Source organism: Buceros rhinoceros, unplaced genomic scaffold (assembly GCF_000710305.1).
Source record: "Buceros rhinoceros silvestris isolate BGI_N320 unplaced genomic scaffold, ASM71030v1 scaffold32406, whole genome shotgun sequence".
Taxonomy (NCBI): domain Eukaryota; kingdom Metazoa; phylum Chordata; class Aves; order Bucerotiformes; family Bucerotidae; genus Buceros; species Buceros rhinoceros.
The window spans coordinates 224-26,266 of NW_010419827.1; the positions used below are offsets into that span (position 1 = coordinate 224).

Below are 26,043 nucleotides of genomic sequence, written 5' to 3' on the forward strand. Positions count from 1 at the left end.
CGAAACTTTGGTTTCCATCTCTCGCCGACTTTCCTCGGGCACTTTTCTTCTCTCCCCTAAATCTGTTGGTGTTGCTCTAAGGATGTGTAAGAAGTTCCATATCTGGACTGGGTCTGGTCGCCTTTCAGCGGCGAGGAATCAGCCCTCTTGTGTCTAACTCTCCATCGCTGCGTTTAAAAATACCAGCAAAACAGTTTGGTCGAACTTCTGCAGAAACTTTAAGCCACGCCTGTATCTTTCTGTAGAGATTACTTGGCTAGCCAAGTAATACATTTCCAGTTATAATTTCTCCTTTTTATCAGGTTTTTAAGGTGAAGAACGCTCCCTCGTGTTAGCTCTCTTCCGAGAGAAAGCATGGCTCCGCTAAAGGTGCACGGACCCGTCCGGATGCGCAGCATGCAGACCGGGATTACAAAATGGAAAGAAGGGAGCTTTGAAATTGTGGAGAAGGACAACAAAGTGAGTCTAGTGGTTCACTACAATGTTGGAGGAGGTCCAAAGACGTTTCAGGTACACCAAATATTAAGGCTTTTGCTTGAGTAGTGCATGGGTTATGCTCTTTTGTGAACAGCTGTCCTCTTCAAGGCAATTAAGTGTCACACAAGCTTCCCTCTGTCACTGTTTCTTGTTCCGCGTTTCCTGAACACTAATCCCTTTGTATAACTCTCCTGTAAATTATTCACGACTATTGTTAAAGGATCTGCCAAGGTCGACATTGAGATGTCACTGAAAGGATAGAACTAAAAAAGCAGAGAAAAGTTACCAGAGCGTGTAGCATCGTGGCTGCTGCGTTCAGGTTTTGGCAGTGTGTAACCTTTCTGTGAGTGGTACATTTGCAGGATCTGAAGCCCAGAACACTTTGTACCAGCAGTTTTCCCAGCTGAAGAGTAACGGTGTTAACACGCTTGTAGCCTTTTGCTTGTTTATACAAGACTCTGCTGAATAGCAGCTGTTGCAGTTTTAGGTTTTTAGTATGCCGGACAATGGGATTTCCTCACTGGGAGGCTGAGGCAGGTCACTGTTCGCAGTATTCAGCCTAAATTGCCTTTTTTTCATTCTGTGGTGGTTTTCAGCTCAGCCTTCCCAGTTTTTTGGGCAGAATGCCCCAAATCGAAAGAATGAAAGGAATATTTTTCTGTAAGAAATTTTTACCTGTTATAAAAAAGTGTAGAGGATATAAAATCAGTTGGAAGAAAAAAAATACTGTTTTATTTAGCAACTTCGTAGTTTCAGCTTTGTAGCCTAAACTGATCTCAATGTTGGCCTCTGCTTTTTCGTGCCACGGCTGTTTTTCATTGGTGGTGTTCACCAGACCTTTCTCTGAGCCTTTTATTTCTGAGTGCAGACTTGGAGGAAAAGAAGGTTCACGTTATTTGTGAAAGATCAGGTTTTGCTGCCTTAGTGTACTGAAAAGTCTCAGCACTGGCTCTGACAGCCTGCGTTGTCTTGGAATGAAGGCGTGAGAAAATCACTAGCTGTGAATAGTTCCTCTGTGACCGCAGACTTGAGTCATTTGCCTTCTCGCATGCGATGCTTCCGCTGCACCTTTGATTTTACCCAGCGCTGGACCATGTTGCTTCTGAGAAGAGTGGTTGCTGCTTCCCCTCCTACCTTCCCCGGGTGCTTGTGCTCACTTGTTCCTTTCTTCCTGGACAACTAATGCGGTGTGACAGTGACTCGAAAGGTGGTTCCACTGGGAGGATGAGCTTATAGAACAGCTAATCATGGCCTAAAGGGGCAGGTTTTGCTCCCAGCCTCCCACAACTGCTGGCACTGGCACTCATCAGGTCTCACTGGAGCTCAGTGGAGGGTTTTCACATGAATTAACCCAGGGAAAGGACTGAACGTGAGATCTGGTGGAGGGGATGATTCATCACCACGCAGCTAGGACCGCAGCAAAGGAGAAGGAAATGCCGCATCTTCAGACCAGTTGTTTTTGTTTGGGTGGTGGTTATTTTTCAGTGGGATCTGCTTTCTGGTCTTGTTCATCTTGAAGCGACACAGTCACAAGCCCCAGAGCATTGGTGGATGTGAGCAGCAGGCAGGGAGAGCTGCCTGCCCCTTGCCCTTGAGTGTAGCTGCTGTGAGCTGGCCCCAGCTTGTCACAGTGCTCTAACATGACGCTTTAGGCCTGGCAATTCCTGATAATTTTGCTTTTGAAGTCGTGTTCCCTTTGTTTGATAAGTTGCTCTGGGAGAACTGTGGAGAAATCACCTTTTCTTATCTGTGATGGAACATTTGGGTGGACCCAGGGTTATGTTTCTTTCTACGGTGACTGATGTGTCTTGAAATTTCTTCCGTCAGACAATATATTTTACTGGTGTTTCAGAGCTTTGACTAAGTTGTCCTAGATGCTAGATATGAATTAAGAAAAATATTTCATTTGCCCCCACCTCCCCTGACTTTGTGAGGTTGACTGGGTTGTAACAGGTGCCTGGAGAGTATGGATGGAGCCCTCTCATGACAGCACTTTGAGTTGAAATAGGTTGTTTTGCAGTGAGATGGTGAAGTAACTGTAATCCTTTTGCACTGGGCTTGATGTTTTAAGAGAGCATGAAAAATTTGAAGTCCCCTTGTCACTTCTTAAGTCTTTGAAGACACTTGTAGCTAATATTTAAAAAAAACAAAACACCAACCATCTACCCCCTCAAAAAAGCTCAAAATATAAGGTTTGAGCACAAAGTATTTCAGAAGTCTAACTTTCCCAGCAAAATAAACCCTTAGTTTCTGATCGAGGTGGTTTACCAGCCTCTCTTACAAACTGCTGTTGTGTCTAGATTGGCTTTCCAAGAAGCTGGAGATCTGCATGGGAAGAAAGAAATCTCACTGATGGACATGGAGTGCCTTTCACTATCTCAGTCTTCTGTATACCTGAACAAATTTAAATAAAAATTGGGGGAAAAAATTACTTTGAAATTATTTATGTATAATTTGAAGGAAACAAGACAGATTCTGGAGCAATGCGTAGTGAAACTTTCATGTTAGAGCATAATTAGTTTTCACATCTATGAATTCATCATCGTTATTTGGATGGCTCACGTGATAGTATGGCGGTCAGGCCAAATTAGGAGAAGACTGTGATCTGATGGGCAGTGATTCACTCTGTCTTGTGTCGTGCCCAGGGACTTAGGCAGTAGTTTCCCATCTTTTACAAATCCGTGAGTGTAGCGGTATCCTGCCATGGAGCTCATTGTTAGCTAGTGCCTGGTCTTAGGCAAGGCTAAAAAAGAGGCAGCAAAATGAAGGAATTAGCAAGAAAGCACGAGGGAATTGAAAGTGGAGTAGGGTTAGGTATGTCCTGCCAGGCTGCCGTGCGGTCTGCAGATGTGAGGTGTTCTTTTGCTTGCTCTGCTTTAGGAGTGACCCTCAGCCTGTGTGGATGGTGGAACCTTTACTGAGCAGTCAGTTCTTATAGGTGACTTAATTGTTACTTCATGTTAAATAGTGATACAATAAAGTAAAATGGTATAATAAATAAATTATAAATGAATTATTAGGGAGCACAAATTCTTGTTAAAATTATTCTTGTGCTTGACAATAACCCCAAAAGCTTTGACACCACTTAACTGTTGTAATGTTGCATATAATCTAAATGTGTTTCTTAGTGACTTACTCCCTCAGCAAATTTTTTTTAAGCTGTATCAAACCTGTCATCCCTGAGAGAGCAAACTATAGAGGCAGTAGAAGTTTGTACTTAATTTAAGATATGGGAAGTGTTATATTTCAAATTTGATGTGGAAGTTTCAGACGGTTGAATGGGACTGTATGAAGCTCTTACTCCTTTATGTTCAAAAATGTCACACTCGGTAGCAGAGCGAGTTTCAGAAAGCTTGGCCAGGGTTGCAGGGGTGTTGGGCTATAGCGATACTGACCTTCCAGTTCTGTCAGCTTCCATGATCATCGATTGCTTATAAGTATAAAGCCTTTTAAAACTGGATTTATATTTATAGTCACTTTGTTGTTTTCAGCTAAGCCATAACATTAAAGCTGTGACCTTACGACCAAACGGTAGAAAACTGTGCTGCCTGATGCTCACACTGAAGGATACCAGCTTCCTGACCATTGATAAGGTGCCGTTTAAGGATGCCAATGAAATGCGGATGTATTTGGATGCGGTCCATCAAGACAGGGTTCACACTGGTAAGTGCAATTGAAGTAAAACACATTAACAACAGTTTGGGGAGGGGTGGGTGCTGCGTGGGGTTTTTTCGTCTTTCGCCATTTTGTCCTCCTTTTGTCCTGACTTTCTCTGCATTTGCATAAATGCTTCTTCCTGGCCCTGAACCCCAATTTTTGTTACATACTTTTCTCATCATGTACGTCGTGCTGAACAGTGAGCAGAGATTACTCATGTAGGAATTGTTTATGTTGTGAGTATGTTGGTGTTTGAAAAACTCGTCTGTTTATCGCACGTGCATAGTCTCTTTCCTTTTTATTTTACTTCTTATTTTATTTTGTTTTTTTCAAGCAAATGAACTTTACTGCCAACCGCGTAAATGACCAATATAAGGGATATCCATAAACATGTGCTTATGTCTGTGCACTCAGGGTATCATACTGTCTGTTGGCAAGAAATACAGTGTGTCCAAAATCAACTCCAGCTAAATAATGTCTTACAAATCAGAACACCATTCAGTTAAATCACAATCAGATCAAATGTTGTGTACTTTTCCTGTCAGCTGGGAAACCCTCTCAGGGATCTGGAAGCTTTGGAGGTGTGCTGGGCAGCAGGACCACACAGAAGGAAGCTAATCGGCAGTTCTCTTATATAGACAACCAGGTTGGTTTAATGGTTCAGTTTTTTCCTCTCGTTTATTTAGTTCATTCCCTCCTCTCAATCTCTTACTGTATTTTTTAATAGCACTGTAAATACTTATTTGGCATCGAAAGTCTCTTTAATCTGGAGGGCTTGGAATAGGTGTGTACGGGATGGTTGGCAATGGTGTGTTTTGCTCGTGAAGCCATAGATTCTGTGTGAAGGAAGGTCAGTGTCTGGCTCTGGAAGACAGAATTCGTGCTAAGCTGTCAGTCAGGCAGAGAAGAAGCAGAAGTGGAGAGAAAGTACATGATTAAGACTTGCTTCTCACACACTTCTGAATATCTCTTTGTTTATGCTCTGAACACCTTACGGAGCAGCTGAACACATTACAGTCGGCAGAGGTCTTTATGAGTTTAGCAGACTTAAGGCAAACATATATATTGAAAAGTTCCTGACGCCCTTTGTATCAGAATGAAGTTACTGAATTTGCAGCATTCTGCTCAGATTTGTGTGTAAATTTTGCAGACTTCCCCAAAAGTGCTTTTCCTTAAAAATATTCCTTTCTTTCGTCTTTGCATAACACAGATTTCAAGGTGCATCTGCCATCTTTAATTTACTTTATCTCTGTGAATATACTTGTACTGCTGCCCTGAGGGAAAATATTTTTGATGTTGTCCCAAAACAAATTTTACCTGTTGCTTAAAGGCAGACTGACAGTGAAAACTCTAAGGCTGTGTATAAAGTGGGTAAGATGAGACATGTTTAGTTTTCAAGTCTAAAATTGACCAACATTCCTTAGTCAACCAGCTATTAGCTCTTTCCATTGCCTTGCATGGGGCGTTTGCTTGGCCCAGGGCGCTGTTCTAGTTGTGTGGGTTTTGGTACGTCTTTTTTTTTTTCTCTCCTTCAGTACCACCCAGGATTGATCTGGGGATAGTTCAGAATCGTGCCTTAGGTTTTTTAATGTCAAAGCACGTGAAGGAGATTTTAAAAACTAAGTTCAGCTGACTTAGCGTTGGAAAATGAGAAGGGAAGCTGGTTACTCCAGTAGAGTTTCATGTCTATGACTTGCATAAATGCAGTCAAAATTTTACCTGTGTCTAACTAGTGTTAAACTCTTTTAATCTATTACAAGTAGCTTTTTTCTGCTTTTGGGTGCCACACTGTAGCAAGTAAAGTAGTAGTGTAAATGCTGGATTAGAGTGAAAATTAGACTAAACACACTAAAGCGTGTTTCACTGTTCTGATTGGCTACTTGGCCCCTTCCACTTGGGCTTTGCAGACTCCTCCCAAAAGAGTGACCATGGAAAGTAAGGAGGAAAATCCATTTCGCAAGGTGCTGGGTACCCCCGCGAGAGCATCTGTTAAGAATTCCGCTGGAACTGGGACACCCAGCAACAGGGTGAACATTTCAGCATCTCCTGCATCATCAGTCCCTCATAGAACGGGCCTATTGGAGAACCGGTAAGAGTGTTATCCTCTTATTATGATGTTGTTAGAATTTAGCTCTTTGTAGAGCCACAGGTGAACTCAGAACACCTAGAAGAAAGCAGGGAATATGTTTCTTCCTGTGGTTTTGCTGTTACTTTTAACAGGCTGTTAATATGTGCTTTTGTAGCCTCTGGCTGGTACTGACACTAGAGCTTTATGAGCAGTGTAAGAGTTGGGCAGGCCAAATTCTTCTCTGTATGCTATGTTATAGAAGTGGAGGTGGTGGAAGATGGATGCAAAATGCCCAGAGAGTGTTGATGAGTTCTGTTCTGTTGGAAGAGGATCATTTACTAGCCTTACTGAAAGAATGACTTTAAAAATTTTCTGTCTCCAGTGAAAAGAGGAAAAGAACACAACCTCCGGGTTCAGAAATGAGTGAAGATTATCCCAAAGAGAATGATTCTTCAACGTAAGTAACCATTATTTCTAGTTCCTGATTTTAAACTCTTTGTTCCTTTGTGAAAGCTTGTTTTCCAAAGAGAATTCTTGGGTGTTTCCTGTCTCAACAACATGGTACGGGCCAGCCACTAGTCAACTTCTGAACACACCGGGAGCTTGAAATTGGATTTGCGCTCAGGATTAATGAGGGAAATACAACGTGCTCCAGCAGTTGATTTGCAGGAACTGGCACGTGCAAATTTTGTGTCATCTTTCTTTTGTCAGCTTAGTCAGGATTGTCATATGGGCTATACGTGTACAGCAATAGGTGCCTTCTTCATTGAACTTGCTTTGACCCTTTTCAAAACAAAATTCGTAAAGGGAAATTGCCATTTGGAGAATAAGCTCCCTGTGTTTGAAATCGTGTGTAATTGTGAGTGAGAAGGCTTGTTTAAATGAGTTGGTTAAACTTACCTGCGAGTGAAGTTTAACTGTTCCTTAGTCAAGTATTAAAGGTGATAGGAAAAAAAATGCTTTAAAACAAGTGGTAAATGTCGAGCAGGAATATCCTGTATCTTCTATAACTGCACTGTCTTTAACTCTTGTTTATCTGTAGGAATAATAAAGCCTTGAGTGATCCAGCATGGAAGTACTTGAACAGTAGCAGAGAGAAACAGCTGAATCTGAAGCAGGCAGAGGAAAATAGGACACCAGGTAAAAAGTACAAGTAGAGCCAAATTGGCTTTGACCAGTACATTTTTACTGCTTTGATGTTCTTCAGAAAGTTGCTGCGGAAGTGGTTTTCCTAACCTGCTTTCCCTGTGCCACCGTCTTGCTTCTTACAGAGCTGTGTAAGAGATGCGGACAGCTTGCCTTCGTTTTCAAAGCCTGTCCTCCTCCAGTGTGACCCTGACCTTTACACCTGGGAGCTGATGCTGGCCCATGTGTTGACTTGTTTGAAAATTCAGCGAGCGGCTTCAAGCTTTGCTCCAAGCTGCCCTTCCCCTTGGGAGGGGATTCCTGTAAACTCCTGAGGATTTCCCTCTCGCTTGATTGTTTATTTTAGAACTCTCCTTTGCTGTTAATTTAGCCCACCTGAATGTAGGCTGGTTTTTGTGCTGCAGGTGTGTACTGTGTGCTTTTACTTCCCTTTATCTCTTCCCCAGAACTTAGAGGGGAAGCTCTTGGGACCAGGACTTTTGTTCTGTTTGTACCAAAGTCCTGTTGGATTCTGGTGTGTGACAAGGTTTTAGAGACAGTATAGGAATGTTGACAGTATATATGTGAGCTAGTAAGCAGCACAGTTCTTCAGTTTTACTAATAAATAATGAACCTCTTGCCCCACGACGGGGAACGCATTCAAGATCTTGTTTTTATGGGGAATGTTGCTGAATGCGGGTTTTTTTTAGTGCAACTCTGATGGCACAAAAAGGTTGCAGGAGGAGCCAGTAAGGTGAATGCTTACCTCTGAATGAAACTCTGGTTTGCTCGGTAGAGTCAGAATTAGAATCTGTGAGTATGTACCTGCAAGTTTAGGTAACAGCATTGCCAACTTGCTTTATGTATCATCATTTCTGAAAGCTGCATGACTCAAGCCACCTCAAGCTGGGATAGAAGCAAATGTTTATTCATTATCCAAACTAAATTACACTGTGATTCACTACAGCAGGGCTTCTTTTGACTCTTGAGAGCATCTTTTTTTATGTGGCACCATCTGAGGCATTAGAGTCTCAGGACCTGACACAATGATATCAGAACAATGAAACGATTGTATTTTGCCCCAAGCTTATGGCAATTTACTGTGGAATTTGAAGCGGAAAGAGAAACTGTTTTCACTATGGCTTTTGAGAGCACAGTATTGGAAATCATTAGTGAGATTTCTGCTATGTGCATCGGATAGTTAATGACCATTCAATGACTTTTAAATGTTTTGTGTTGTGATTTGGTTTTGATTGAGGTTACGGTATTAAACTCGGTTAAAACTCCAGCATGTTGTTACTTATATATGATTAATACTCACATTAGTACTTCTAAGTACATGCGTTAGTACTTTCCCAACCAATTCTGGAAAATGATATTTGAGGATTTTTAAACCTTTTAACTACATACTTTTAAACGAGTTGTATATTGTATAAATAGCTGAGTTACCTGAAACAAAACGAGGTGCCTCTCTTTTGTTTTTTCCAGGTATTTTACCACTGCAGTCATCATCCTTCTATGGCAGTCGGTCCTCATCAAAAGAGTACTCCACTGGCACTTCCACCCTGGACAGGTAGGACTGATTCACTAGCATGAACTGTAAATGACAGCTCTTTCCCAGAAATTAGGATCTTTCCTAATTCCTAGTTTCTGGTGTTTATCACATGGTATATAGCTTATATGCATAAAAAGTGTATATATATTTTTATTCCCCTACACCTCAGGAGTGCAGCCTAGGTATTCAGTATTGCTACAATTGCTCTAGTTACATCTTCAAACTGCAGTTAGTGCTTGCAATAGATAGACCTTCTAAAATCACTCAGGTCTGTTACAGTCACCACAGATGACTGATCCAGATGATATCTAAACTCTAGGTAGTTCAAATTCTGTGTAAACTCTGAAACTTTAGACTGAATGCCTCTGAAACTTCATACTGAATCCTTGCTTCGTTTTTCCCTAGTAGTTAAATGTTATGAAACTACATTTGAATTGCAGTATTCTAGCAGTACTGAGTCCTGCTGAGGTTGAGGTTCTTCTGTGTTAGACTCTGTGCAATCAAAATTGTGGGTCTCTGCCCTGGATAGATGAGATACAAGATCAAGGAAGAAAAGAAACTTTGTTCATGCTTTCCACATGAGGGACTGAGGTCCAGAGTGATTGGGTTACCAGAACAAGAGGCTGAAAATGAAGACTCTGGTGCAGACGTGAATTTTAAGCGTATCTTAGGAGTGGTGATCTCATACTACACAATTGGTCTTCCTCTCATCATACGGTGTGAGGAATTGTTACGTATCTTAAAGACAAAAAACTTGGTTACACTGCATGCACACCTGGGGATGTAAAAAAATCTAACCAGACAAAGTGTTTCAGTGCTCTGGAAAGAAGCTCTTCCTCTCACACTTCTCTCGCATTATGATACATGCCAGTTATCTTGGGTGGCTTTACTAGCCCTTCTCTTCTATAGGGCTGCAATTCCAGTGTCATGGACTATAGCTATTTGAGGAATAGCATTAGAAATCTTACACTTCTTATCCTTTTATGTTTTAGGTCTAGTGTATCCAGCCAGACCCCTTCAGCCAAAAGAAGCCTGGGATTTCTTTCTCAGCCTGCCCCTCTTTCAGTTAAAAAAATGAGATCTAATCAAGATTACACAGGGTGGAACAAACCTCGAGTGCCCCTTTCCACCCATCCTCAACAGCAATTACAAGGGTAAATTTAATTTTCTTTATCTAGCATGCACAATTTGATCATCAAGACATGCATGTTCTTGTTACTATTTAATGAAAAAAAAGGTCTTGAAATTAGTGAATACTGAGGCAAGGAACACTTCTTAGTCTGGAAAACATGTATTCTTAAATTCACTTCCTGAGAATTTTAGTGATATAAATAGGGTATTGTAGAGATATAAATTATAGGGATTTTCTCCATCTTGTGTATATACACCCATCTTTTTGATTGTAGAAACTTACGGGTGCTTTCCCGATAAATGTCGCTTTCCATGAGTTTTCCGTTTAGTCTGAAGGGCAGGAGGAGAGTTCAAGTAAAAACTCGGTGGAAAGTGGCTGGGGTGAACATCCTACATGTTACTTAGTAGCGTTAGACAACGCTGGCATGTCTATGCACTGACATACATACTGTGTTCCATCTTCTCCCTTTCAGATTTTCAAACTTGGGGAACACCTGCTATATGAATGCCATCCTGCAGTCCTTGTTTTCAATTCAGTCTTTTGCTAATGATTTGCTCAAGCAGGGTATCCCGTGGAAAAAAATTCCACTCAATGCACTGATCAGGTAAATTACGCTTTCTGGGAGGGATATTTTTCGTTGCTGAGAAACTAGTTTTGTAATACCGAAGCACCTGCACAGAGGGTAATTTGCATGTGTAGATAATAAAATAAATCCTAGAGCTCTCTGTATTTTGGAGTTTTACTTTAGAAATAGGAAGTAGGCTCTTAAACATTGCAATGCTGAGTTGCAGACCATCTTTTATATCTTCTACTGTATTCCTAGTGGCAGAGTGAAACACTTCGGAAGGAAATGCAAGAAACTGCAAAATAAATAGATGTAGATTAACATATTTTTACAACGTTACCAGCCAGGGTTTAAGCTGGTCACTGGCTTCACCTGATATGTGAGGGCTTATGCCTTTTTGGAAAATACCCTTTGATAGTAGCTATGGAGAGTGTTCGAATTCTGCATACTTAATCTTTTCCTAAATTCGGCTGAACTCAGTTCAGTCAAATCTCATGTCAAGAAACTCTGAAGGTGTTGGTGAGACATAAAAGTCTCTTTTCTCTTTGAAGTTTTGAATTCCTGTGCCATTCAGATTCCATTGTATGTCTGTCAGAGGGACAAACTGCAGTTTGCTCTGTGTACCCCACTCTGCCATTTGGGATTTTTAAAACACTCTCTGTACCTCGTTCCTCTTCTCTCACTAAACAAGATTCGGGATTAGCAGCACCGTTTCTGTTCCCATTTCACAGTCTTTTATATCTTTTGGGGTAATTTGTATTTTTGCTGTGTCTTCTTGAACTCTTTCTGTGCTACTCAGGGTCAGAGGGTGTTCCACGTGCCTCTCGAAATGTCCTCTCCCTCATTTTTGTAGAAATACCTCTGAAGCTTCTGCCCAGAGTACCTCACGGTAAACTCTGTGGGTAGAGCTCATGTCATGGTACCTGTGGTGGAGGGCAGCGTGCGATCTGTGCCTAATACCACAAGTCAGAGTTGATCCTCAGTTGCATCTACTTTGGCTTCTCTTGGTTTGGGTACGGGCGCTTCATCTGTACTTGATGGATATTACCCTGTTGAAAACCGGTTGCCTGTCAGCTGCTTTGTGGTGAAAAGGACGTGTTTCCTAGCATGCTTCGTGCTAACGTGAGCAGTTGCAGAGGGTTGGGAGAGTGCACACTGTTACCGTAGCTCAGCAGAACAGCAGAAACTTGTTGAGCTGCAGTAAACTGATCAGGTTCTTTGGGTAACTGAGTATGAGTTGTTGGTTTGGGGTGGGAGGGGATTGCACAGGTCTCTTTTGTCTGTCTTTGTGTTTGTGTCGTGGAACATGACATCTTCCCATGTATGTACTATGACCTAAACATGTGCTTGGAATATATTGGGTGTGTATTTCCAGTGGAATTGTGAAGTAGTTGTAGAAGATAACTAAATCACAACAGCTGAGAGGTTACCACAGGTAATGTCAAGTTCAACAGTTTTTAACAAGGTTACCAATAATGCTATATGTAGCTTGAACCCAGGAATTCCTCATGGCTCTTTTTGTAACAGCTTTTCTCTGCGCCGTTGTGATGTTTTACTGCCGGAAGAAGTAAGGCTTGAAACGGAGTAGATATTTAAAAATAAAAAAAAATTGGAGAAACCAGTCTGACCACGCAAGTTGAATTTAATGATTTTATGTTGCTTTTTTGGGGCTATGTGATTTCATGTCTCCTCTCTATACAGATGTTTCCAAAAACCACAGTGGTTTGTGTTGTGCTTTTTTCCCTCATTGTAAAAGATACAGCAGAAATAAGTTTATAGAACTTTATACGGCTTTTATTTTTAGCATAAAAGATTGCGGAATATTTTTTGTCCAGTTGGGTCCCATTCCAATGATGGCCTCAAATAAGATTTGAAAACACTTGAAATGGAAAATGTGAATTATGTATGAGATATTTTCATGCAGAACCTCTAAAGCACTTCCACAGGAGAAAAGCTTTTAAAGACTTTTAGAATGAGGTATCATGAGTTTTATTTTGTTTCTCTAAAGTCCTGGAAAGCCAATCAGATTTTCATTGCATTGACTTCTGCAGACGTTTTGCCCATCTGCTTGCTAAAAAGGATGTCTGCAGCCCTGAGGTTAAGAAAGAGCTGCTCAAGAAGGTGAAGAGTGCCATTTCAGCTACTGCAGAGAGATTTTCTGGGTACATGCAGAATGTAAGTACCATATTGTCCAGAAACAATTATGTGTAATTTGTTCAGTTTGAACTGCACTAAACTGTCAAGCTTCAATCCCATTTGACAGTGACTTGGGCTTTTGATTGAGTGACAATGATTGCTCTTTGTTAGAGCAGAACTGCCATAGTCGTGCTGAATGCAGTGAACTAAAATGTGATTTCTCCTGTGTGTGTGTTTGAGAGAGAGCTCCTAAATTAAGTTGTACAAAATCACTTGGATGAGTTTACCCTGTTTCTAGGATGCACATGAGTTCTTGAGCCAATGTCTGGATCAGCTGAAGGAAGACATGGAAAAGCTAAACAAAACTTGGAAGAGTGAACCAGTCCCTAATGAGGACAACTCACCTGGAAGGGCTTCTGATGACCTCTCAGCCACCAAAGTTTATACCTGTCCAGTTATCAGTAACTTAGAGTTTGAGGTTCAGCATTCTATCATCTGCAAAATGTAAGTGTGCTTGAGAGCTTTTCTCATGCTCACCTTAAAAGACTGGAAAGTGTTTCTATCTTACGTGACTTCATCTGCAGGCTGCAGTGAAGAAACTGTTTTCTCCAGGGTCTAGAAGTGCTGTAAACATTACACCATGCTGTCCGCTGCTATAGGCCTTCTTGAAACAGTCTCGTACCATCTAGTTCTTTGTTACAGATCCGGCAGAAAGCCTCTGTGCTTTGCCTTTTGTGTACTGGTTGTATGAGAAAAGAGAGAAAAGGGGGGTTCAGCCAAGCAATGTTTCTTCTTAAAAAACAACGGGAAGCCGTGTTTTTAATTGTTCTTTCTAAAAGATTCCAGGGGATGGCATTTTCTTCTGTCTCTCTGTGGAAAAAGATGTAAACCAGTATGTCTGGGCATTTGTTGTGTGTGACCTGTGCAGCTGATTCCTGTACGGGATGCTTGCATTCCACAGAGTTTTCATGTACACGGATATCTGGGAATATTCCTTTGTGTGTACTGCATTATTTCCCTAAAATAATTAAAATTAAATGGCATGCCGGTAATAGTTATTGAAGACAAATGACTGTGGGGTCTGATTGGGGTTGTCTGTTCTTCACCACCACCCAAAAAAAGCATAAGAAATTTGAGAAATTTTTTTTATGGACTCCGCTCTTCTGTTTCTAAGTTTGAGAGTATTTCTAGGCTTTCCCTTCTTCTGGGCTGGGCCCAGTTTGTTTGTCCTAAGAATGCTGAATCAGTGAGACGTGTTCAGCTGCAGAGCAGTCACTTTGTTTTCCTGTATACCTGATCACTCGCCTCTCCAAAGCAGTTTGTGGCTTTTTGTTCTCTCCCTTACACAAATGGTTCTTTCAACTTCTAAAGCATCAAAGTGAAACCCCAAAATGTGCCTTTGTCGTAAGCATCAAACAGTTTCATTTTAATGACCAAAACCAGATTGATCAAGAGGCATGCATCTACTAGGAAGTTACTTTAGGCTAAAAAATGTAAGTTGTTGTTAATTTCAAATATCTTTTTCATCAGACTTACCTAAGTGTGTTTCTTCTTTAGGTGTGGTGAAACAGTCACTAAAAGAGAACAGTTTAATGACCTCTCCATTGACCTTCCTCGAAGAAAGAAATTGCTTCCTTCCCGATCGATCCAGGATTCCCTGGACCTCTTTTTTCGGGTACGTAGTTTTGAGGTGGTTTTATTCCACTGTGGAGTATGTGTAGGTTATGTACCATATAGAAATTTTGATTGTGCGGCTCATTATTAGTTTCAATGACAGTGATTTTAGGCATGTGAAATAATGAAGTTGGTACTTTTTTGAGGTTTGTACGTTAACAGTGTACAGGAGTTTTTACTGCAGAATGCAGTGCAGAAATTAACAGCTTTTTACAATACTGCTGTGAAATAGGTAAACTTCCCCTTGTTGTGGTGGAAGAGTTGTGGCATAAACAAACACAAAGGAGAGAAGGGGAGCTGTCAGACTGAGATAATTGGTCAGGAATTGCTGCTTCCTCTCCTGGACTAGGATGCTTCAACAGCTTATGTACTGCCTTAAGTTTAGGATTGAGGAAAAAGGTCATGCAGATACAATAATTTAAAAAATAAGTTGTGGTGTGTGGACCCTCTTCTTGTAAGAAAAGCTTCAAGGTGAGGTTTCTGAAAGCTAAAAATGAGCCTTGCATCTGTGAGTTAGTGTTGTATTTTGTCATATCTTGAGAGAGACCTGTGGGTTTTCTCCGTTTACAGATAGTTTTCAACAGATAAAATAGTTGGCATGCTTTTCTGAAAACTGGTGGAGATCTTACGATTTTTTTAAAAAAACGTAGAATCATAGTGGTGTCATTTGGCTTCACTTAAAGAAAAGGGCTGTAGAAATGTTTGGTGGCTAAGTCATGTAACTTCAGCCCAGTGATGCTTCCCCTTCCGCTGTCTGTTCAGAACTGTACTCTGGTGCAGCACGTCCATGACACTTTTAGGTGAGGATAGCTTTCCAAGAACAAAGCTGAGGTTTTGAACAAGAGAGAGGAAACTTCATGGCAAAGTATCCTCCACCAAAGGTTATTAGAAAACAACCCCCAAATCTCTGTATGGGAGAGAAAACTGTAAATCTTGCAAGGTTGTCCCCTCTCTTTGGAAGCTAATATTTCCGCTGTGGCTAATTCACTGGTCTGCAATAGACTAGTGGGGAAAATTCCTCCTGCATCAGTGGATATGTTGTAAAATTGTAAGCTCTGCTACCTGTCCTCTTATCAGATGCCCTCTTGTTAGGTCATGTTGAAGGTGATGGTAACTGCTGTTCTGAAGAGCTTCCATGACAGCCAGAAGCAATGTGCTCTCTGTTGAGATCTGTTTGATGTGTCTTTTGTTCCACTAGTTATTTTTCGGTTCTCTTAAAACAGGCAGAGGAGATCGAGTATTCCTGTGAGAAGTGCAATGGAAAGTTGGCTGTTGTCACACACAAGTTCAACAGGCTCCCCAGGTAAATGTCACCATCTGTTCCTTTCTTTCCTGGAAGCACGTGTTACAAAAGTGCAAGCAAAAGTCCCTTGAAGAGTAAAGCTGGGAAAATGGGTAGGACAGTGTGCATGGTGGTCAGCACGTGAGAAAAATGCATGTGCAGACAGTAGTCTTCTCATGGGAAGTAAAGCTGAAAGAGTCTCTTGGCTGACTTTGTCTGGCCTATGTCCTTGTCCCAGGTACACTCATACTGAACCCAGGTACTTGGTAGTTAGCTTGTGTTTTGCTTAACTAGTGTATTTATGTGAGCACTGCAAAACCCTTGTCCCAGTTTCTGAATATTAGCACAACCTAAGGCACGATATGGCGTCATGACCTAAGTGGACAGTACGGGGTGCAGCATGAGGGAGAAGATTCAGTGTAAGGAGGCCTGAAAAGGCCTGTTGTGATCAAAAGGTCTTTCAAAGAGAAAGTGTCGTGCCAGATAAACCGAGTACACATCTTGCACTAGGCACAGCTCCTCCTCAGTTTTGGGCAGTCGTGTCATCCCTCTGTCACAGTCTTTTGAATATCTGCGAGTAATATACAGGCATTCTGGCCGATAATGATAATATTTTGATTGTTTCCTACCTCTCACTGCCTAGCAGAAATAATGAATTTGGTAAGAGCTGCTTGCTTCTCCTCGACTGAAGGGCAGGGTGATGCAGATCAAACCAGGAAGCCTCTCGAGTCGGTAGAGTCTACACTCTGCATCTTGCACCAAGTTGAGTGATGGCTGGGAGAGTAATAACCTCTCTCTTGCCAGATAAGAGGAGGATACTGTTTCCCTACCACCCTGAAGTAATAATCTATTTTAGAGTCAGGGGAATGCATTTTGTAAACAGGGCTACTTAGATTTTTAACAGATTTTCTCTGACTTCTGTCTTGCGATTAACATTTGTCCTCTCATGTCTCTCAGGGTCCTGATTCTTCATCTGAAACGATACAGCTTTAATGTAGCATTGTCTCTCAATCATAAAGTCGGGCAGCAGGTGGTTATTCCAAGATACTTAACCCTGCTTTCACACTGTACGGAAAGCACTAGGCTGCCGCTGACCCTGGGATGGAGCGTCCATTCTGCAATGTAAGTGTACAACTTGTGATTGATCTATGTCATAAGAAGCCCATACGCCCCAAGGCAGGCAGTTGGAGATTCTGTTAGTCATTTCTATAACTAAGCCTCTTGGTCCAAAATAATCTAGCTTACCTTACCCTTGACAGCACACTTAACTCTGTTCTGGAGACATAACATCCGATGGGTTTTTTTCTGCTAACTTGCACTGCCTGTGAAATGTCATTCATTTTCATTGTCTATGTGTGACATTGTAATATCTGAGCACTTCACATGCTCAAAATACTCTCTGCTGTTCCCTGTGACAGTTATTTCTGTACAGCTGCTTGTCCTCAGCCGTGGATATTAAATATGCCAGTTGTCACATAGGAAGCCCATGGCAGAATGAGGAACCAGAAACCCTCGAGTCTCTTGTGGTCCCTGCCTAGTGACACAGCCACAGTAGCTCTTTCTCAAGAGTTTGCATTAACAATAGCAATCTGAAACACAACAAACAGCTTTAGCTAATCAGAGCAGAAGTATTTGGAAATATGTTTCAAATAGCTTTCCAATGGCTTTCTTTTTGTCATTGAAAGCATTCTGATTGACCAGAGAGTGGAAGGGTGACTAGGAGCTTCTGAAAGGATTAAATGGGGCAGGAAGCTTGTTTAGCAGAATCTAGGTAAGGGAGGAGAAACGGAAATGTGGGACATGCCAGAAAACCGGCTGATCCAGACAGCAGCAGGAGACTGTGGTTTGGGAGCAGGAACTCAACTGTTGGTGGGAATAAAAACTAATGAGTTGTCTTGACATGGGAGCCCAGAGTCTTTAATTTGTGAGCTTGTCCCTAAGGGTGCATCACTAAGAAGTGAATCAAGTTTAAAGGATTATATATGGTTTTGAGCAACTGTTGTATATTTATAGCATGATGGAGCTACTACTCTAAATCTAAGCAATTAGTGAGAACATAATGGTATTCTACTTGTTTCTTTGGTCATGGATTTGCATGCATAGCAGACAAGTAAACATTTATTTTTTAGAGACTGTAGTTGCTGCAATAAATACTTTGCTTTTTTAATAGTTCCCGTCCTTTGAAAGCCTCCCAGATGGTGAATTCCTGTACTATAAGCACTTCCACACCTTGTAGGTGAGTTACAGCTCTGAAATGCCCATGGCCTGGCGTTTCATGGGATAATCTTTAAGGCATTTTAGAGTTTTCTCATTCTTCTTTAATTTTTCTATTTGTTTTCTTTCTATTTTTTCCTATTGTAGTAAATTATTCCAGCTACTATCTGTTTTCATATCTGACTTTTATTTGCGTTACATGCCAGCTGAAATTATTATCAGTGGTAGTTTGCCTAGTTGACATGATCTCCTTAGCATTTCTTTTGAGAACCTTTGGGGATTTGTAAGTAAGCAAAGATGATTTTTTTTTTCAGGCAGAAGGCTGAGCATCAGAATGAGAACTGGGTTTAGGTTGTGTTGTCAGTGCCCAAGATCTCAAACTCGCTTGCATTTGTACTTGCAAGTCATGTATGTAAGAAGCAAAATGGTTTCCAGTTCTGCAGTCTATCTGTTTTCTCTGTTCTGGCTCTATGGAGACCCAACCTGTCTTCTGGGGACAGGTGGTTAGTTCCTTAAATTTATCTGCAAAGATGAGAGGGCACTGTTTTTATAGGCCATTTTGAAAGGCCAGTTTTTGGTATAGTGACAAACGTGCTACCACACTGGGTAGCTGTGCATTGTGGAATAAATACATAAAGACCAGATTTCCTAACTGAGCAGAAATCACAACTGCCCCAGACTCCTTTGTCTTCTGTTCTAAAGAAGCAAGAATTTATCTTAATGTGAAAGAACAAATAGGAAAACTTAAAAACTTGTGCAGGTTTGCACTTTTTATATGCTGGTAATGCTGTGGGCAGTGCTGTGTCCAGCTTAGTAAACCTCAGAAGTCAAACGGCTTGTGCCAAGTTCCACATGTTACTGTGGACTCGACTCAGGTGTGCAGAGCCTGGAGTTGCTAAGTAGTAAAGTGCAGAATTCTTGGCCTGAGAAGAAAAAGCCACAGAGTTAGTAACTTTCAACATTCTAAGTTGCTATTGCAGGCTTGAAGTAGGTATGTCAGTTAACTTGGTAAATATCCCTTTTCTGAAAACACTGCCTGCTACGTTGGTAAACTGTCATTGTCAATCGTTGCAGTTTGTTCCCCAAACTGTACAGGCCTGCAGTGTAACGCTCCTGGAAGGATTACTTAGAAACAGTTTTCTACAACGCTGTGAAGTTTTACAGCCATGTTTTTAATTTACAGAAAATACACTTTCAAGTCAAAGAGCTCTGCAGCACTCTGTGTAGATTCCGACAGTGATGACGAGCCATTGAAACGCTCTGTTGCCCATAGCCAAAGGTTGTGTAACATACAGAGCAGAGATCAGCAACAACTGCAAGAAGAGCCAGAAAAGGTGAGGGAAAACCCACAAACTTTGATATATGTAGATCCTGTATGTGCTCATGACTGGCCTGTGCTCTCTTAGTGTAGACTGTGAATAAAACTGGTGTAAGATAAGGGGGTTTTCTCCAAATTAGCACTGCTGGAAGGGAGCGCTTTGCTAACTGACCTTTCTGTACAGTTGTCTTGGGTTCCCACTGGGAACAGAGGTAAAGAGTGTTCCAACTGCACTTGAGTTTTGGATTATGTGTACCAACTGCTTAGCTGTTTTGTCAGTCCTCTGGGTAAGTTTCACTAATAATGTATGTATCCAGGATGGAATATAGTGGGACGTCAATAATAAACTTGTGCAGCAAAGCCCTTGACTAAATTAACTGGAGTACAAGTGGACTAAGCAAAATACTGAATTGAGAGAGCTTCTTGCACATCCGATCTGTGCCCTCTTTCAAGTGTGGCTTTTTAAATGCTTTCAGGAACTGAGGCTATTGATCTTTGAAGGTGGACATGTAGAAACATGTAAAGATCAAATTCATTGATTTAAAGGTGCAGTTAACTTCAAATTACCCAGAAGAGAAAACAAGAAGCTCAGAGGATTATCTTGTAGTACCACTTTTTTCTATTAAGAATGGACAAGTGTCTTGCATCTCTGCACCTCTACAGTTTTTGACAATGTTCATCACTTTGTTCAAGCAGAGAAGGGGTCTTAATTATGTGTTAAAGGACAGGCATGAAGTTGGCTGAATAACAATAGGCAACAAGAGGAAGATATCTACAGTTTCTGATCTGATGGGAAGATCAAACCGAGGGAGGATCCTGATCCACTCAGTATGGAATAAATGATAAAATAGATAATAGGTATTAAATTTCGAGAGAACTTGGAGTTGAGAAGGGCTGCTGTCACGATGAAGCTCAGAACTGCAGTTAAAAATGATGCTGACAAACAAATCTGAGAAATCGCATCCAAACAGGATGTGTTGTTCAGTAGGAACAGGCTAAAGGTGCTGATCTTAGCAGGCCTAATCCACTTTAAATACAGGATGGGAACAGCTGGGAAAGTAGTGGGTCTTCAGAAAGGGCATGAAAGATGACAGTGTATCACAAGGTCAAGCTGGTTGAAAAAAGAAGGATGTAGACTGAGGTAGAGCCTGCAGGTTGTGCAAAGTAACCTTCCTTTTTTCCTCAGCATTAGAGCTTTAGCTGGAGTTCTGTATCCAGCTTTGTGCTCTGGACTGAAAAGAGCTGTCGATTAATTGGAGAGGAGCCAGAGGAGAGGAACATGAATGGCCGGAGGCCTAGAAAGGAAGATTTTGGCAAAAGGAGCAGGCAAGAGAACTTGGGTCTTTAGTTTAAGAAGAAACCTAAGCAGGCCTTGTGTCTTCAAGGAAGGGAAAAAATAGGCATAGAAACACTTGTGCTGTTTTCCGTGCCCGTGGTGGATAGAACAAGAAGTAATAGACTAAATTGCAGACAGTGATTTTTAGATTAAATATTAGGGAAAGCTTCCTGATGCTCAGAATGCATAGAGATGGAATGGATTGCTTTGGGAGAAAGCAGAAAACTCTTTGCTGAAGGTCTCAGGAACAGGGTAGGCAACTGCTCTCCCTCATGACACATCTATAGGTGCCTGAGGGTAGGAAGGAAACCCCCTAGGGAGGGAGGGAAACTAGCATGTCTTTGAAGTCCCTCTTATGTATAGAAAAAGTGTTCCAAACTGCCCTAAATGATCCTTCTTCGAGTTTTGTTTGTGAGGAAGTGTACATAGTCTCTATTGCGCAAGCCCTATGAGTGCAGAAATTGAGGGAATAAAGCCTATTAATTTGAATAGCAAATTAATTATGGGCTCTCCAGCCTTTTGTGGGAAAGAGACAGTAGCGGTAGTGATTCCATGTAAGTGACTTCATTCTTTGTGGCCATGCACACTGACTGCTCCTCAACCACAGGCCTGATCAGCCATCTGTGCTCGTTAACCAGATCCTCTGTCCTTCCCTGTGTTGTCCTGGGAGGACCTGATCCATGGAATTGGCATTACTGCTGCTGCATTGTGTTCCCCTTGGTACCCTTCTCATAACAGCTGCGGCTGGGGTGGTGTTAGGGGCTTGGCAGTCAGTCACTTTGCATGGCTGGTGTATCTGCTGCGGGACATCGCTTGCGAAACAGTCCTGTGATGTGGGAGAACAGCTGGAACGGTGGGAGTATTCGACGTGGGGTTGTAGGGGCTGAAGTGGGCAGAACTGCAGTGTTCTGTGATTTCTGCCTCTGCAGATGGGGTAGTATTTGAAGTGCTTTTTAAAAATGCTTTTTTAAAGCAGCCTGTCTTAGAGCCTGAGCTACTTAAAATCTACGCAAATAATTTCTGATAGAAAAGCTGTATTCAAATAACGTGCAGCTGCTGCCAGGTCTTTAAAGTCCAGCCACTGAACTAGTGGCAGTTGCTGGCAAAGTGCCTGGAAATAGGGCTTGAGAAGAGCTAAACCAGTTTTGATGTTAGTAGCCTACAGGTGCAGAGAGAGAAATCAGGAAGCTTAAAAAGCAGGTACTCTGCTTTCCGTGTTCAGTGCATGAATAGACATGAGGAGAGAGGTTTGAATTTGTCAGTTCTGATTCTTGGAGGGCACGTTGTCTAGAACAAGCAGTTTAGTTGGCTAATCCATTTGCTAATCTTGTGCGATAAGCCAGTTTTAATACAAAATGTTTGCTATTTAGAACTAGTCTTGCTCATAAACAGCTTGCCGTATTTAAGTAAAAAGCAACAGTAAAGATGTGTTTCTTTTCATTTTAATGAAGTTCTGAGATCCAGCCAAATACAGTTTGGAATAAATCTGGATAAGTATATTCTGATAGAAACTATTTTCTCCCATTTTTAACATAATACACGGAAAAGCATTCTAAGAGTATGGTAAGTAGTGTAATTGCATAAATATGTATACATGGAGGTTAACCTCCTGATTAACAGTTCGTATCAGTATGACTGAAATTACTTAGTTGCAAATCAGTATGGTGTAGGAGTTGATGAGTGTCAGTTTTGGGAAAATAACTGAAAAAGGAAAAATCCAGATTAAGACTGAAGTGGTTTTCCTTTCTTCCAATGTAAAGTCATTCTGTTCTCCTTAGGAAAGAAGAATTCCCCCATTTCTCTGGTTAACTGTTTTCTTGTGAGGTTTGCAGAGTCCTGCTGCCCCCCAGGATGGCACGTCTGCAGCACCAAACCTAATTTTATTTGCTCTTCATACCAACCTGATTTCTGTTCCTATTCGTTCATCCCTGTGTCCGAATTCAATTATTCTCATTTTCTACTTCAACTTTTTGTTAGCAAACTCAGCGCTGACTTGCCAGGGGCTTGAGGATTCATGGGAACCTAAAGGTGGAACACGTGATGAAGGAAAGGAAGGAGAAGGGAAGAGTTGTCTTGTGTATGTTAATCTACATGGCCTGTAAAAACTGGTTGTAGTTTATATGTAAATATTATTCCTTGGAGTGGATGTAGCTCCAAAGGTTGTCTCTGCATGGAGTCTTATGTAACTATCTGTTTAATGTTGACAGAGCCAAGCTCCTACTCCCTGGGTTAATAAAATTGAAAAAAAAAAAAAAGTCTCCATGGAAATGTAAAGTTGATGTTATACACCTGTTTATTCAAGCAGTTAATCATAACTCCATTCATCTCCAGGGTTCAAAAAGAAGTAAAATAGAGGGTGATAAACCTGAGCTCGGGAATGCTGGTTTTGATGGGATGAGTGAAGATGAACTGCTAGCAGCTGTCTTAGAGATTAGCAAAAGGGAAGCTTCTCTTTCTCTGAGCCACGATGAAGATAAGCCCACAAGCAGCCCAGACACTGGTTTTGGAGACGATGAAATTCAGGAATTGCCAGAAAACCTGGAATCTATGGAGATGGAGAAACCCAAAGCAGCATTAGACTCAGGTAGGGTTAAGTAACCATCTTGATTGGACTGTAGTGAGCTAAAGCAGGTTTCTGACAGCAGCAGGTTAGTAATGTACAGTGCAGAATCTGGATGCAAATGCACTGCTGAAACTGCCTGGCTTTCTTATTTTCTTACAGTTTCCCTATGTATAAAGTGTTTAATTCATTGAACAGTGAAAAGGTACTTTCTTGTATTTCTGTCACCTCTCTGATAAAGGTAAGGTCATCTTCAGGGTTATTTTTTTTTTCCTCTGCTGATTAACACATGCTTCCACTAGTTCCCCTACCAGACAATTCAATTTACTAAGATTTGGCCATGTCTGGAACTTAATCTTCCATAATCAGAAAGTGTTTTCATTTCTGTAGCTGTTGCAGCCTGGGCAGCACGGTAGCGGTGATCACTTTGCTGGTGTGCAAGAGCGATGTCTGGGCTGCGTGAGACTAGAATGCTTTCATAGAAGCAGTTATTTAGTCACTAGTTACTAATGACCTTAATTCTATCTCTGTAATTTTTTCTAATACTTTTTTAATGTGAGAGTAGACCCTTGAGCATAAGAGACTCAGCATGTGAATTAGGGCCTCTGACCCAGAAACACCAGGAAGTACGAGAAGGAGCCTGTTTGGTCTCAGTGCTGGGAATGAGTGTTTTCCTTTAGCTGGCTGAAGAAAATTTAAGTGTTTATCATTTGCCAAGTGCTACATGCTTTAAGTCAGATTTCCAGTTCCTCTAGCCTGGCAGGCCAACAATATGTTCTCCTCCTCTCCTAAGAGCCAGGAGATTAAATACTAATGACAAAAAAACCCCACTCTGCCACCAAAAGTGACAGTTTTTTCAGCTCTCGACAGCTTTCATGTCAGAAGGCGGTGTGGAAGAAACCTACGTCTGGGTCAGCTTTGTCTGTGCCCTTCTTTATATACACTGATGTTGATTATGGCTGTGTGAAAGAGTTGGGAGAGCCTGGCCACGTAAAGTTATCTCTCTCCAAGTTTAAGTATGTTTAGTAGAAGTTTCTGTGTTTTCTGATTAAGAATGCAGTTACACACTCAACACTGCACTCAGCCTTCTGTACTGAGACTTACACAGCTCTGTAAGACCAAACCCCACAAGTACTACTCAAAGGATAGGGTCTGGCATTCATATGAGGTGTGTGTGTGTATGTTGAGTTAACCAGTTATGGCAGCTGAACATAACACGCCGTAGTTCACAATCCTGTGTTCCATTTAAAGGAAACTTAATTGCAAAGGATGCTGTATCAGACAAGGTGATTCTAAACATGACGGGTTTAACTTGGTCCGTTTCTTGTTACCACTAGTAATAACTTTTTTGTAAGCACTGAATAATTTGTGGTGCTTTCAAAAGAGACTAATTTAGATATGACAGAAGATGTCTTTTCTGCTACATGATCCTCAAATAATGGTGGTGTGTTGCATGAGTATTTCTTCTTACGCTGTAAGTTTTCAAAGGTCATGTAATAAATTGTTTTGCTTTATATTTTAAGAGGATTAGACTGATGGATTATGGTTCTGGTGGTCTTGTGTTTAAAAGGTTGCAGATACTGAGAATGCCTTGTATAATCCCTGCTAATAACTAATGAGCAGATGTTGGTGTCTGCATAGGGCAAAACTAAAAGTTTCACGTGTTGCTGCGTGATAGCTGTTGGAGCAGGTCCTGACTCTCAGCTGCAAGCAAATGGGAGAGTCAGTGTCCTGAAACTGGAGGAGCTGTACCCAGGGGTTGAAGGAATGTTCATTCCAGAAACTTCTTAGAATACTTCTGCTGTATTGTTCACATTAAAGGTGAACTGAAACTTTACGATCTTTTGAACTTTTAAAGCTGTAGATAGTGTTCTCAAGATTCAGGTTCTTACCTGAAGCAAAAAATTGACAAATTTAAACAGTGCTTGAGATTCGTGTCTCCCTCCGTCTTTCATGTGATTTGGCTTTAATTGTGGCTTCGTCTGTAGTACTCCACGGTATAACATGCAGTGCAGATTTTTGTAATCCATGGTTCCTTGTAGAGAAATTAAAGTGTCAGCTTTATGGCTGCAGAAACCAAGGGCTGTGTGACATCTCGCTTTAGTTAAAGTGGCCGTTTCTGAATGAACACAGAGGAGGCTAAGAAAACAGGTTCAGGGTTTGATCAAATGGTCTGTATTACACCTGTTAAGTATAAAACTGTGCTTTGGAGCTTTTTCCATTTGACCCTCAGGTGGGTTTTTCGTGGCTGCTGAGCTCTGCCTGTCAGCAGATGTCACTGTGCAGCAAGGATTGTGTTGATTTAAAGAGAGTTTAGCTGGTAGCAAACAGAAGACCCAGGAAAGCATAACTGTACTTTGATTCCTCAGGTCCCAACAATTTCACCGAGATAACTAAAGATTTTGATGAGAATAAGGAAAACAAAACTCCGGAAGGCTCCCAGGGGGAGGTTGACTGGCTGCAGCAGTACGATATGGAGAGAGAGAGGGAAGAACAAGAACTTCAGCAGGCGCTGGCTCAAAGCCTTCAAGAGCAAGTAAGAAATAAAGTTTGCTTCCTTGAGTTACCTTCCCCACCACTGGAAACCTGATGGCTAAAGGAAGGGTTGTGTTCAGGCAGTGACTGCGAAGGGATTCTGCTGCTTTTTTGAGAACCAGGTGAAAAAAGGTTTGGGTTTCTTCTAGTTCCAGTATCAGTAGAGTTGATGGCGCTAGATATGTCTGGGCACGTTTTGTAATGTCATTGGGAGACTGTATATCACAGCACAGAGCTGCAGATTTCTCAAAGCTTTCCATGCTCATTTATACACTGGCTTGTAGCATTATATAAGAACGATGATAAATCGACCTAAACTCTTACTATCTGTCACTGAGAACCAAGACCATCTTTATCTTCCCTGGCAGTTGCTTCTTGCTGCGTGTCATGTCAAGACTCAAAGGGAAAG

General features: G+C 41.4%; 1 protein-coding gene across 1 annotated transcript in view; it reads left to right on the forward strand.

Annotated features, from left to right (window-relative positions):
* Positions 1-354: 354 nt before the first annotated feature.
* The window catches only part of USP37 (ubiquitin specific peptidase 37), a gene marked incomplete at its 3' end in the record, with an annotated part of 27,246 nt that continues 1,557 nt past the window's right edge, over positions 355-26,043 (forward strand). The window contains exons 1-18 of the mRNA XM_010139093.1: positions 355-510; positions 3,969-4,140; positions 4,680-4,780; positions 6,042-6,223; positions 6,585-6,659; positions 7,245-7,342; positions 8,816-8,900; positions 9,875-10,036; positions 10,487-10,618; positions 12,631-12,754; positions 13,014-13,219; positions 14,273-14,390; positions 15,613-15,692; positions 16,629-16,793; positions 17,842-17,907; positions 19,069-19,219; positions 22,871-23,123; positions 25,469-25,635. Of these exons, the coding sequence (XP_010137395.1) occupies positions 355-510; positions 3,969-4,140; positions 4,680-4,780; positions 6,042-6,223; positions 6,585-6,659; positions 7,245-7,342; positions 8,816-8,900; positions 9,875-10,036; positions 10,487-10,618; positions 12,631-12,754; positions 13,014-13,219; positions 14,273-14,390; positions 15,613-15,692; positions 16,629-16,793; positions 17,842-17,907; positions 19,069-19,219; positions 22,871-23,123; positions 25,469-25,635 (2,493 nt within the window). The remainder of the gene's footprint in view (positions 511-3,968; positions 4,141-4,679; positions 4,781-6,041; positions 6,224-6,584; positions 6,660-7,244; positions 7,343-8,815; positions 8,901-9,874; positions 10,037-10,486; positions 10,619-12,630; positions 12,755-13,013; positions 13,220-14,272; positions 14,391-15,612; positions 15,693-16,628; positions 16,794-17,841; positions 17,908-19,068; positions 19,220-22,870; positions 23,124-25,468; positions 25,636-26,043) is intronic.